The sequence below is a fragment of the Diachasma alloeum genome, unplaced genomic scaffold (genome assembly GCF_001412515.2).
Source record: "Diachasma alloeum isolate Michigan unplaced genomic scaffold, Dall2.0 Dall_scaffold_00494, whole genome shotgun sequence".
Taxonomy (NCBI): Eukaryota; Metazoa; Arthropoda; class Insecta; order Hymenoptera; family Braconidae; genus Diachasma; species Diachasma alloeum.
Window position 1 is genome coordinate 81,453 of NW_021680627.1, and position 13,395 is coordinate 94,847.

Below are 13,395 nucleotides of genomic sequence, written 5' to 3' on the forward strand. Positions count from 1 at the left end.
AACAGAAAATAATGTGAAGAAGAAAGAAGGGAGGGGAAGTTGGAGGGAAGAAGAGTTGGGAAGAAAAAAGAAATAACGAGCGAGATGGTAGATTGGGTTTGAGTCTCTGGCCGAGGGCGAAGAGGTCGGACTTCAGAGCCGCTGTAACTGTTGCGAACGCCACATTCCACCGGAAAACGCTCTCCCGTGCGTGTGCGGATTTTACGTTCAACAAGATACTCCCCGAAGAATCGAGGGATTTTAGTTTTTTTTCTCCCCCCGAGTGTAAGTCTGTCAGATGATCAGATATCATTCATTAAACACTGATTTATCAGTGATCGATACTTATCGATTTATCGTGAGTGATCGAATTTCATCGCTAATTCATGTGATTGATGTGATAATTCATTGAGACTCAATGTCTGTATTCTTCTCTCTGAGTGGAGTTGAAATGAAATATTAGTGAGGAGTGGTTTGCTGATGTATTTGTGTGGCCGAGCATTCCCTGGGAATTTAGTGAAACAAATTATTTACAGTCCCATTACGATTAACTCATTCTTGTATTCATCATTGAATTAACAATAATCACGAGAGCGCTCGTGACGTTGATTTACAATCTGAATTAACGTTTGACCCAAAAACTCGGTCTGTTCATCAGCTAGTCATACGATCTGAATAACTGAAGAGCCTTCTGGCGACCTCGGAAGGCTCTACCACTAAGTATACCCCAATCTGGATTATGGTAGAATTTCAATTAACATCGGGTTTCTATTATTATTAACAGTAATTCCATCGATATAAGCCGATTGATCCGGTTTATTTCGAGTTATCAGTCGGGATTTTGGTGAATGCAGTAGTCGGAAAAATCGTTGGAGGACGCTTTATCCAGTTTTTGGGAGGATCCATTGCCTTTTAGGATCGCTGTTTCAGTTATTTATTTAGAGATGCAGGATTTAGTTTACTGGTGCCGATTTTCTTTTTCGAATGGGAGAACAGGCGCCGGGACGCGCGCACCAACGTCTAAAATTAGTTCTGGTACCCGAGTTTAATGTTTGAGGAAGGGGTCAGACTCTCCTTATAGAGCTTGAGGCCGTGTTCACTTATCGAGACTGGCTAGGCTCAGCAAATCACTCGGTCGACGTATCGAATTACTCCCTCAGGGGTTTCGTCTCATGTTTATTGCTTGAATAAACTCCTCCTGGGGTTTCTGGTATTCATGATTAAATAAATGACAATGCCTTTTATTTATTTCAGAATCCATAACCACTCCCCAACATGTCTGACGACGAGGAGCAATACTCGTGAGTATGCAGCAAATATTCAGTGAAGAATTCCGCGGGAGGAATGAGAGAAACGAAGCAAAATGCCCATTTTCGGATTATCGAAGAGATTAGGGATTATTTCCGTTTGTCGTGGAAATTTTTGAAGATCAGTTTTTTCATTGTCGCATGTGATTACGTGTCGTGATCGTATGAAAATCTAGAAAAATACCTTTGCGCCATTCTCTGTAGAAAGCCCCTGGAAAAATCTCTTTTTTTTCGTCGATAATGATAAATTAACGGAGACCAATCGATACTATGATTCCATCCAGAAAAACTACGGAAAATTCCTATTTTTAAATTATCAAAGGGATTAGGAATTATTTTCATTTATCTTGGAAATTTTTCAAGATCAGTTTTTGTATTGCCGCATGTGATTACGTGTCGTGATCGTATGAAAATCCAGAAAAATACCTTTGCGCCATTCTCTGTAGAAAGCCCCTGGAAAAATCTTTTTTTTCGTCGATAATGATAAATTAACGGAGACCAATCGATACTATGATTCCATCCAGAAAAACTACGGAAAATTCCTATTTTTAAATTATCAAAGGGATTAGGAATTATTTTCATTTATCTTGGAAATTTTTCAAGATCAGTTTTTGTATTGTCGCATGTGATTACGTGTCATGATCGTATAAAAATCCAGAACAATAATTATTTCCACAGTCCCTGGAACAATCTCGTTTTTTTAGCGATAATGATAAATTACCCTGCGGAGATCAATCGATACTTTGAACCCACTGAGAAAAACTGAGGAAAATGCCTATTTTTGAATTATCGCAGAGGTTACGAATTATTTCCATTTATCGTAGAAATTTCGAAGATCAGTTTCTGCATTGTCGCATGTGATTACGTGTCATGATCATATGGAAATAACAATTATTTCCATAGTCCTTGGAACAATCTCGTTTTTTTAGCGATAATAATAAATTACTCCTCGGAGATCAATCGATATCACGAATACATCGAGAAAATCTCAGGAAAATACCCGTTTTTGAATTATCGAAGAGATTACGAATTATTTCCGTTTATCGTAGAAATTTGGAAGATTAGGTTTTTCATTGTCGCATGTGATTACGTGTCATGATCATATGGAAATCCAGAATAATAATTATTTCCATAGTCCCTGGAAAAATCTCCTTTTTTTCGTCGATAATGCTAAATTATTCCTCGGAGATCAATCGAGACCTTGAACCCATCGAGAAAAACTGAGAAAAATGTATATTTTTGAATCATCGAAGAGGTTACGAATTATTTCTATTCATCGTGGAAATTTTTGGAAGATCAATCCCTAGAAAAATCTCATTTTTTTTATAATGATAATTGCTCTCTAGACACTAATGAACACCACGAATGACCCATCGAAAAAAACTGTATAAAATGCCCATTTTCGGACTATCGAAGGGATTATAAACTACTTCCGTTTATCATAGAAATTTTGAAGATTAGTTTTTTCCTGTCGCATGTGATTACGTGTCATGATTGTGTAGAAATCCAGAACAATATCTTTGTGCCCTTCTCTGTACCCAAATGCCCCTGGAAAAATCTGTTCTTTATCGACAATAATAATTGCCCCCCAAAGACCAATCGAAAAATGTGTAAAATGTCCATTTTCAGATTATCGGAGAGATTACAAATAATTTCTATTTATCGTAGATATTTTGAAGCTCAGTTTTTCATTGTCGCATGCGATAACGTGTCATAATTGTATGGAAATCCGGAACAATACCTTTGTCCCTGAAAATATGTAAATTTTTTTTCGATACTGACAATTGCCCTCCAGAGACCCATCGATACCATGAATGATCCACTGTAACTAACTTCTCGTTCCCTCTTTTCTCTATTACAGCAGCGAGGAGGAGGTCGAGGAAGTGTAAGTGTCAATTAAAAACGAAAAGACAAAAAATAGTCACGAGAATATAATTAATTATGATACTAATGCCGTGATATTTTCATTGCAGGAAGTAAGTTTCCAGTCGTCTTGAAAGGTTCAGTAGTTAAAAACCCCAATCGCCCCGAATTAATGTATCAATATCGAAATTCAAAAAGATCAAAAACGCATAAAATTGTGAAATTAGAAATTTTTGTAACAGAAACGAGAGAGCAAATTGCGCAAGTTAATATTCAGAGTGTAAAAAATAAAATAAATAGTTGAGACTTGTGTTGTATTATTAGCACATTCGTACAAATTTATTGACAACAGCCACCGTGCGTCAGTAATTTCGAAAAAACGACGGGGATTAGGGGAGGGGTGGGAGAGGGGAAATGAGGGGTGGGCTTTGTATTCAATTCCCTCGGAATCCATACGAATTGCGTAATCAGAGTGGCAACATAACAGCGAACGATGAGTGGGATTCTTGTTGAAGATTTCTATAACTAAAATTTTCTCTCTCGTTTTTGTGGTGGAATGATGATGCTCGGGGGCCAGAGCAAATTTATAATTAGAGCGTGTGTTTCCATCACGAAAATAGAGACCGGGGCCGGATGGTGCTGACACAGTCATACGACTGATGGTATGCAAGTCGTTTTCTAAAGCTCTTTTTCGTTTATTGATATTTCATGATTTTTAAATTTAGATTGCTGGAAATATTGAATCTATTACGGGCAAAAAGTCAAGCTTGAGGGAGTTTTACGCGGGAAAAAAGAAAGTTTTTCGTTTTTCGAAGAACAATTTTTCGCCTGATTTCTCCTCGCGAGTTCGATTCAGCGGATCCAAATTATCTGTGATCGCTTGAATTAAATCATTGTAATTATTTTCTGGATATGATTGCCGTCGACAAAAGTCATTTTCGATGGGTCGACCATATTCTTCGTAGGAACATCAATTGGAATGAATGAATTTCCGCAAAATAAATGGAAAATGGATGGAGTTTATACGCAATATTTAAACAACAAAAATGTTTTCTCAAGATATTAATACAAATTTCGATAAAGAAATAAATTTCAAAATCTTCTCCCCCATTTACGGAACGACAATTGAGGATCATATTCAAAAAAACATTTTGAGAATTTTTGTAAGTTGAGTTTTCGGTCAAAAAAAAAATTCAGGCCCCTAATTTTGTGTCGGATTCCTGAGGAAAAATCATGTGAAAATGGGACTTTTAGAAATTATTCCTCACAAAACGAAAAATGTTTTTTCTCGCGCTGATTGAAGAAGTAATTTTAAAAATTAACAATGTTTTCGTCAATTTCTTGAATTCGAGGCAATCAGCACCATTTAGTTCTACCAATTTCCCAACACAGGCCCAAAATATCAAGAATTTCATTGAAATATCAACCCCCCATCCACCCACCCCCCCAAGATAAGCCAATTACTGACCATGGTTTTTTCTCTCTTTCTCTATTTCACCAAAACCAAAAAAAAATCAAACAAAAATTTTAAAAAATCCACCTGCGACCACCAATCGACGCAATGCGACTTGATTGTTGACAATTAAAGGCAGCCCGAGAAAAAAGTCGAGTAAGTTCCAGTCTGCCTGTCTCTTTGCCTCTGCCTCTGTCTGTTGAAATTAATCAATACTTTTTTCTGAATTTTTTTCATATTTTTCATTTACACTTCATTAATTCATTAATTCGGTTAAAGCCTTGTCCGTCCGCGCTTTCTCTCTTCTGTTTCTGTACCTCTGACATTTTATTTTTGAGCTATCGCTGCTATTGTCGTCCACTTTGTACAAAAAAAATGATAAAATTGCTGTTGAGTACGATTGTAAAGAATTTATTGTGATAATCGTCGTAGCTAAATATCTGACTCTCTCGCCTACATTATAGTCAAGTAAATTCATGTTATCTTCTGCTCTATTTTCACCTATTATTTTCATTAATCCGATTTTTTGAGAGCTGAGAGTATCGCTCGGTTAACAAATCAATTAAAAAACCGCAAATATACGCTTGTACTCGTGTTGTTTAATTTTTTTAGATTTACGCATGGAGAAAAAAGTTGAGGAAAAATTACTGATAAATGTCAAGTAATCGTGGAGTGAAATTTCATTTAAAATTCGGAAATCTGCCTGAAATCTCCTAGAAAATTATGCCAACAAACGTAAACAATTACTGTAATATTTACGAATTTTTCTGTGCTCTGAATTTTCACTTTCGTCCCTTCCCACGTCGATACCATCGTTGCAAAAAAACTTCAATTTATTCTCCACACATGCAATTTATCTACTAAACGAATCGTAAAATATCCTCCACTCAAACTATTTTTCATCAAATAAAATTTCACTCCACGATTATCCTTCGAACATAAAAATCTCCGACATTTTCCGGCCAATTTTTCTCCAAATTTCCTTTCCGTGCATTTAATTGTTGTCAGTTGTTGAATTTCGCAAAGAAATATCACTTAATCGTTACTCCTAGAAAGTTGAACAGAACCTAATGATTGATTCTATCTATCAACTGTCTATTCATCTCAATTTCATGATTCGATTGAATATTCTTCTTCCACTCCCAGGCGAGAGAAACCCTCCCCTCCTCCCTCACTACATTCTCTTCAATTTCACGAATCCCAATCTCATTTCATCTGAATCCAAAAAAAAAGTCGCTGTTGTGTCGATGGTAATGCCGCAAATATTTCCACATCCCCAACAGATCTATCCTCACCCTCTCTCGCTCCATGCACACACTCACACACTCAAACAAATGTGCCACAAGTTATTCCAACATACAAAACAGTAAACAAAACGTCAAACAATCTCTTTAACCGCCAAAATAAAGGTAAATTGTAGAAATAGTTCGTATTAATGAATATATGCTTTCTCTTTTATAGGGGTAGGGCGTCCCAAAAGTAAGTTGAAAGCTCCGTGTTACCATGACGTGTATTTAACCGTGAATAATCATAATCCTCACTGTTCACCCCTCTCAAAATAAAAAAAAACCCTATAGAGAGGGTCATGATATAATTGTTTGTCCCTTCCCCTGTGAAAAAAAAAATATTAAAAACATTTCTCCCCCAACAGTGACTCACTTATCTGATCTTCAAAGCTTCAAATAATGCAAGATAAATCGTTTTTAGTTTCACGATTTTTCATTTTATTTATGAATTATTATTTCATAGCAGTTTTGCTGGGCGCGTTAAAAATAATTCATGTGGAAAAAAAAAATATACCGCAGAAATCATTGATAAGTGTCGCAGGACAGAGAGCTAACACTCGTGTCCACTTGCCGTGGTGTTAACACGTTTTTCTGTTTTCCCCATTCCAATTTGCCATTCTTCACAAGAAGATGACCGTGGTCTCCCCTGCCTCTGTAAATATTCGCTTTATCCCCTCATGTCAGACACACTTCCCTCATCTCTCATGTTCCCTCATTCTTTGTCTCTTCATCATAATCTCTGTCACTCCTGTCTGTTTTTCACTCTTGTCTGTGTGTCAGATTTGAAAAAAAAAAACAAATATTTATGAGTGATATAAAGGTGAGAACTGCAAATTCTTCGCAAAATGCTGGGCAATTTCTCTCTGTAAAATTAGGAAGAGAATTTATCCACTAAAATTAACCGTTTTTTTCCACGCGGCTGTCTTCACCCAGGACGTCCGAGAATCCGGAATTCATGAAGGTATGATTAATTGATCATCGAAAAGAGGATTAAACCGAAGGGTTTGTGATGATTAATCCCTAATCTGGGGGGAAAATTTTCGCAGAGGCAAGAACAGAAGAGAAGCGATCTCGATGAACAGCTCAAAGAATACATCATGGAGTGGCGGCAGCAGAGGGCCAAGGAGGAGGAAGAGCTCAAAGGCCTCAAAGAGAAACAGGCTAAACGCAAGGTGAGCCGCGCCGAGGAGGAGAAGAAATTGGCCCAGAAGAAGAAGGAGGAGGAGGAGCGTCGTCAGCGTGAAATTGGTGAGAAAATTAGTATTTGGTCTTTCTGGGGAAAATTCACTGGGAGAGTGGTGAGAGGGATAAGTCCAAAACGAATTTACAGAAGTGCATGTCAAAGCTCCAAGTAGCTTGGGAGGCGTTGACGAAATAAAAAAATTACTGAAACTCTACATTGGGTGTAACATTTCATTTCAGTAGCGAAGTGGTAAAACGGTACAAGTCAATTTTGACTATCGACCAGTTTTCAATGAATATTTCGGAATCTAAGGGAGATAGCAAAATTTTTGTTTCCACCTTTTTTGTAGAGCCAATTGAGCGCTCCAACAAATGTAATTACCAAAATTTGTCTATCTCCGTTAGATTCGGAAATATTCCTCAAAAACTCAACCGAGAGATAAGTCGACTTAAATCGTTTTACCACTTCGCTACTGATTTATAATCGTGGTAGGAGGAGTTGTTTGAAGGAGAAAATTTTTAGTAATCTAATCCGTAAAAAACAATTTCTACACTATTTTGACTATGAAGACACGTTCAAGACAGCAATACAGTTTTTACTGTGATAGAATAAACAGAATTAATTACGATTAAGTAAAGAAGCTAAAATTTCCAACGCTTGAAATCTTAAACTTTCGAAAATCAACTCGTAATTAACAATCAGTATTTCTAATAATTCTAAATGAAAAGTTGATCATTTAAGGCCTAAACTTGAGATTTAAAAAACATCATGCAAGTTCCTTGTGAAACAAAAAATATTGAGCCAAAAAAAAATAAATTACAGAGGAGAAGAAACAGCGTGATATTGAGGAGAAGAGAAGGCGCCTGGAGGAATCGGAGAAGAAGCGTCAGGCGATGATGCAAGCACTCAAGGACCAGAGCAAGAAGGGACCCAACTTCACCATCACCAAGAAAGATCTCTCTGTGAGTTGTTAGGCCTCAAATGACAAAAAATAAGCCCCAAAGAGCCAGTTGTACATTGTCGCGTGATGTTTGATTAAAGGGAAGCCTATCCTCTGCACAAATTGAGCGTAACAAGACGAAAGAACAACTCGAGGAGGAGAAGAAAATTTCCCTCAGCATTCGCATCAAGCCATTGGAAATCGAGGGTCTCGCCATTGAGCGACTTCGCTCCAAGGCGGTGGAGCTGTGGGACGCTATCGTCAAGCTGGAGACCGAGAAGTACGATCTCGAGGAACGCCAGAAACGCCAGGACTACGACGTAAGAATCATAAATACAGGGAGGAGAGAGTTGTTTCACTATTTGTCTGGATTCGCGATTGATCGAGCTTTATTCGTGGGATTTTTTTTCAGTTGAAAGAATTGAAGGAAAGGCAGAAGCAACAGCTCAGGCACAAGGCTCTGAAGAAGGGTCTTGATCCTGAGGCCCTCACCGGCAAATACCCAGTGAGTTTAATAATATCAACAGCTATTTTAAATTATCACTTCTACTTAAATTGATTAGAGAAGATAGTATAATAATTCTTGTAATATTTCTCCCAGATTTAGAGATATTTATCACAAATTCTGATGAAATTGTGATGAACACTGTTAGAGAAAATTTAAATTTCAGATACAGTTGACTTGTCATTTGCAGGAGAATGACATTAAATTTTATTCAGGGGGAAAAATAAATTAAAATTTTTTTAGCGGCAGGAAAATCACAATTCACGAACTACCTCGCATTTCCAATTGACAATTCAAGAATGTAATCACCTGCATATTAGTCACTTCCATTAATTTTCAATTCAAATAACGAAAATCCTCAGAATTTCAGCCCAAAAACATTCACCATCGAATGGCTCATAATTTCAAAATAACAAATTCTTTGAAATTCCCAATTACAGCCTAAGATCCAAGTTGCCTCAAAATACGAGCGTCGTGTGGATACCAGGTCCTACGATGACAAGAAGAAACTATTCGAGGGTGTAAGTATACCACAACAAGACACGTGTAGAGTCACCACAATAAATGGGAATGTTCTTTATTTTATTTGTTCATTCACAAATAAAATAAAGAACAAGCCACCGTTAATGATGAATCGACCAATGACAGACACCACCGTTCACAAAAACTCTGAAAGAAATCCACCCCAAAGTGATTCAATGTAAATAGGATCAATTAAATCGCAGGGTTATGACACGCTTCTAGCTGAACTCCACGAGAAAACTTGGAAACAGAGAACAGAGCAATTCATGAAGCGAACTAAAAGTGAGTCGTCGAGGGCCCAAAAATCGTTCCAGTACCATCAGTGTCACAATTTGCTCGTTTCACGCTAAAAAAAACGACTTTTTTCCTTGTGAATTGTTGAAAAAGATCTCTTAATGTTCAAAAACAATGAGACCAATCAATGTGACCCCACGACGTCTAACAATGAGCCCTTGACGTTGAAGGAAAAATAATTACAATGAATGTAGAATGTCTCCCATGAGCTCCTGGAGACTCCCTAGCAACTTGACTGACTCGCAGTGGCATGTGCCTGACCCCATAATTCATGTAAAAATGAGATTAAAACTATCTTCAACCCCTCAGCCACCCCCACCCCCTCTGAGAAATACCAGGACAGATACAGTTTGCGGTTGTAATTTGTTGTTGATTTTCTTTTTTGTTCCTCGCATGGCAACCTTATCCTTGATTCCAGGGCCTGACTGACCAACTGAAGGAGTCAATGGAGAAGCAGTGGGCCGAACAAAACCAACAGTTTAGCGGTCGCCAGAAGAGTACGTACTCTTCGAAAAAAAAGTCATTTTAACATTCCCATCTCGTCTAATTATTGATTAAATTTTTTTCATTAATATTTTATGTAATCTTGGTAATAGCATGATCTAAAGAAATGTAATATTCAGTGAAAGTCATTCTGAAGTTTTTTTTTCCAAAGGGCGGAATGAGGAGACTCTTGATTATTTTATCTTTTGAATTCTCTCATTTCTTACAGAGAAAAAATTCTCAGCTTTCGGAGAAAGCTACTGATCTTAAGGAACTTATTGCCTAATTTCAAAGGTTACAAATTTTTCCGAAACTACTGAATATATTTTTTTTTGCGACAAAAATTTCTCATCTCAGGAGAGTCTTCAAGTGTCGGCACTAGATTTGAGTTTTTGGTAACTTTCAACTAGCGGTAGTTTGGGTCAAACCAGACTTGGTTGAGGAAATATAGTTTATGATACTAGGTTCGATAAACCGCGATTCTAATCTCGCTTCGCTCGGTTACATCGCGGTTTTCAGGACTCATGTGATTATAACCCTCGCCTTCGGCTCGACAGAGACAGGCAAAATACACAATTAAAATTATTTTATTACATACAGAGTCAGGGAACTGTATTCTACAATTTTTCAATTTTCATTTTATTTTTTATTATGTTAATTATTAATCGATATTTTCAAATTTTGAACTATTGAATTAATCATAAATCAATTTTTTTAATTCTTCAAATATTTTATAAATCAGTAATCAACCTCGCAAGAATGATAATTATTTGATTAATTGAAAGATCACAGTCAGATATTTAGAATTAATTGTTTAATTTAAAGCAAAAAGTAACGAACTATGATTAATCTATGGTAAACTTCTTCTAAAATTACTTAGTAGCTATTTTTGCCGATCCCTGCGGCTCGGATTATAAAGTCGCACTCGTCAGATAATACTTTTATCGCCTCATGACATAATGTACTATTTTATCACGGCTGTTACGTTCACCTTGTACTAAAAAATGACTTTTCGTTTACTCGCAAACGAAAAGTAAACGAGAAGTCTTTTCGTTTACTTTACAATGTAGAAACTTTTTCTCTGTGTTATTCCCCACCTGAGATAAATTGAATCTCAGAAATTGTGATTATGAAGATGTTTCTTAGTAATGAATTCCGGTCTCTTCATTCCACTCGACAATAGAGTTTTCGCGAATTAATATTCGTGAATGAAACTTATAGCGAAGTTGCCCAAGTGGTTCGGCGAGAGGCCCGGTAAAAAGAAGGATGACCCCGAATCACCGGAAGGTGAGGAAGATGTGAAAGCAGCGGTTGATGACGACCTCGAAGAGCCAGCATTCGAGGAAGAGGAGGAGGAGGCGGAGGAAGAAGAGGAGGAGGAAGAGGAGGAAGAGGAAGAGGTGAACAATCACATAATTCTCACATTTAGGGATATCCAAATACTTTGGTTATTTTTTCATTCGAGACAGACATTTTACAATGATTTTATTATTTAAACTTTGCGTTTGAATCTCGATATTGAACCGTTAGAAAACGTTTTAAAAATCTGAAAAAAGGAAATGAGAAAGTTTCTTTTTGGAGAAAGATTGATGGAATAATTTAAAAATAGCGTTGTTTAAAAATTACGAGCATTTTCTAGAAATAAATTATAAACAATCAAATTTATTGCTATTCAGAATTTTACTAGAAATCGATTTTATGCCTAAAAATAAATTTTCGAAAGTTTAAACAATTCCAATGATTTTTCTAACATATTTTTAGGAAAATAATAATTATGTGCAAAATGTAATGACGCTCAATATCCATGATTTTTTTCAAATTTTTCTCACGCAATTTAATTGACAAATTTTGAATCTATAGTGTGATCTGTACCAAACTATAAAAAATACTTGGATATCGTTCAAATGAAAGAAGTGATGAAATGTCTAATGAATTATCGTTCCATCAGGAGGAGGAAGAAGAAGAAGAGGAGGAGGAGGAGGAAGAGGAAGAAGAGGAGGAAGAGGAAGAGGAATAATCCAGACCCACTAGAAAAATAACATAACACGAAAATCATCGCGGATCATTCATCAATCATCAGGCGAGCCATTGAGCATCAACAAGATATTTATTTTCTCTGGCTGATGTGCCTAGCACTCCAGCCAAAGACGAAAAAACCTCAAAAATATCTGAAAAGTAGAAGTTATTTATTTATTGTCATCAAAGCAGATAAACTCAAAATTCCCAACTCATGGATTATCCCTTTGATTGAATCACCTCCCTCTCTTGGCTAATTTAACTATCTCTTTTACTATAATTATGTTCATAAAACACATTGCACATTACACGTTATTAAAATAAAACGATTTATCGTATGTCGTTGTCAGTGAGTGAATTTATTCTCCTTTGAAACAACCGAGAAAAATCTGAATACTCGAGATGATCCTTTCTCCGAAATTATTTTTATGACGAGGTTGTAAAAATGTGGTGTAAATGCAGGAAAAAAATCCAGGATTGAGGTCTCTACCTCTGAAATCCATCCACGAATTCGCAAATGGCTGAAGAGAATCGTTTGCAAGATCATTCAATAGTATTTTTTGCAATTTAACGTGGATTCTTATGGGAAAACGCGATTTCAGTCAAAAACCATTGGCATTTTTTTTTTAACTTCATGATTTGTTTTGTCTCTAATAGAGTCTGAGGATCTAATCAACGGTGTAGTCTTTTCTCTGGCTCTTCTGATTTGAAATTTAAGGATATTCAAGTCCTTTGGCCATTTTTTCTTCGGGGAACTACTTTTATACTTTTGTAGTCGAACATCAAAGCATCCATTAGAGCCCCATTCGACCCTAAGTTTCCAGACATTTTATAATGATTTATTTATTTATTATTTAACCTTTGTAGGCCCGAACTTTAATCGTGATATTGAACCGGGAGAAAACATTTAAAAAATCGGAAAAAATTAGAAGGTGAAAAATTGTAATTTTGGAAAATTAAGTGTATTTTTTATAAATAATTTGCAAAATCAAAATTCATTTCATTCATTCATTTCTGCAGAAATTATTGAGCATGAATTCTCCAGGTTTTCTCCACTGTACTTTGAGTTGTTTCTCATAAAGTCCACGAAAAAAAAATTGAAAATTGATACCCAAGAATTCTTCTAGAAAAAATCCCAACAGAATGCGTTGCATTAAAAAATCAACATAAATACTTTTTCTCTAAAAAAACATCAGTTGACAAATGCATGGCAAAGTAGGGCAATTTTCATTTGACACAAAAAAACGAATCGATTTTCCAAATAAAATTCTAATAGAACTAAAGTAGAATTTCTCAAAGTGCTAGGTTTTTCCATTAAATTTTTTAAAACGGACACTTTTGACTTTTTAAAAAATATTAGTGACGGGTTGAAATGTCGATGAAATTTAATCATTTTGTTTTCAATACAAAGAACAATTCTTTCCCTTTGTAATGAGCCTAAACTGAGCTCAATTGATAAATTTGTTTCTGAGTTATGAATAATTTTAAAAAATCTAGTGTCCATTTTACCCCACCCTCCCCTACAACTGATCGCGAATATTAATAAATCTAGAAAGCCATAAAT

General features: G+C 36.1%; 1 protein-coding gene across 5 annotated transcripts; it reads left to right on the plus strand.

Moving 5' to 3' along the window:
- Positions 1-25: 25 nt before the first annotated feature.
- On the plus strand, positions 26-12,169 carry LOC107042595 (troponin T, skeletal muscle). Of its 5 annotated transcripts, XM_015263695.2 has the most exons (14): positions 36-264; positions 1,234-1,280; positions 3,148-3,175; positions 4,738-4,758; positions 6,064-6,081; positions 6,822-6,849; positions 6,935-7,136; positions 7,894-8,033; positions 8,113-8,331; positions 8,424-8,516; positions 8,957-9,037; positions 9,751-9,829; positions 11,037-11,215; positions 11,764-12,169. In XM_015263695.2, the coding sequence occupies exons 6-14, from the start codon at positions 6,844-6,846 to the stop codon at positions 11,830-11,832; spliced, it is 1,068 nt and encodes a 355-aa protein (XP_015119181.1). In that variant the 5' UTR covers positions 36-264; positions 1,234-1,280; positions 3,148-3,175; positions 4,738-4,758; positions 6,064-6,081; positions 6,822-6,843; the 3' UTR covers positions 11,833-12,169. The 5 variants fall into 5 exon arrangements, with proteins under 5 accessions (XP_015119180.1, XP_015119179.1, XP_015119184.1 ...); XM_015263698.2 differs by lacking the exon at positions 6,064-6,081 and having other exon boundaries at positions 35-264; XM_015263696.2 differs by lacking the exon at positions 4,738-4,758.
- The last annotated feature ends 1,226 nt before the right edge of the window (positions 12,170-13,395 follow it).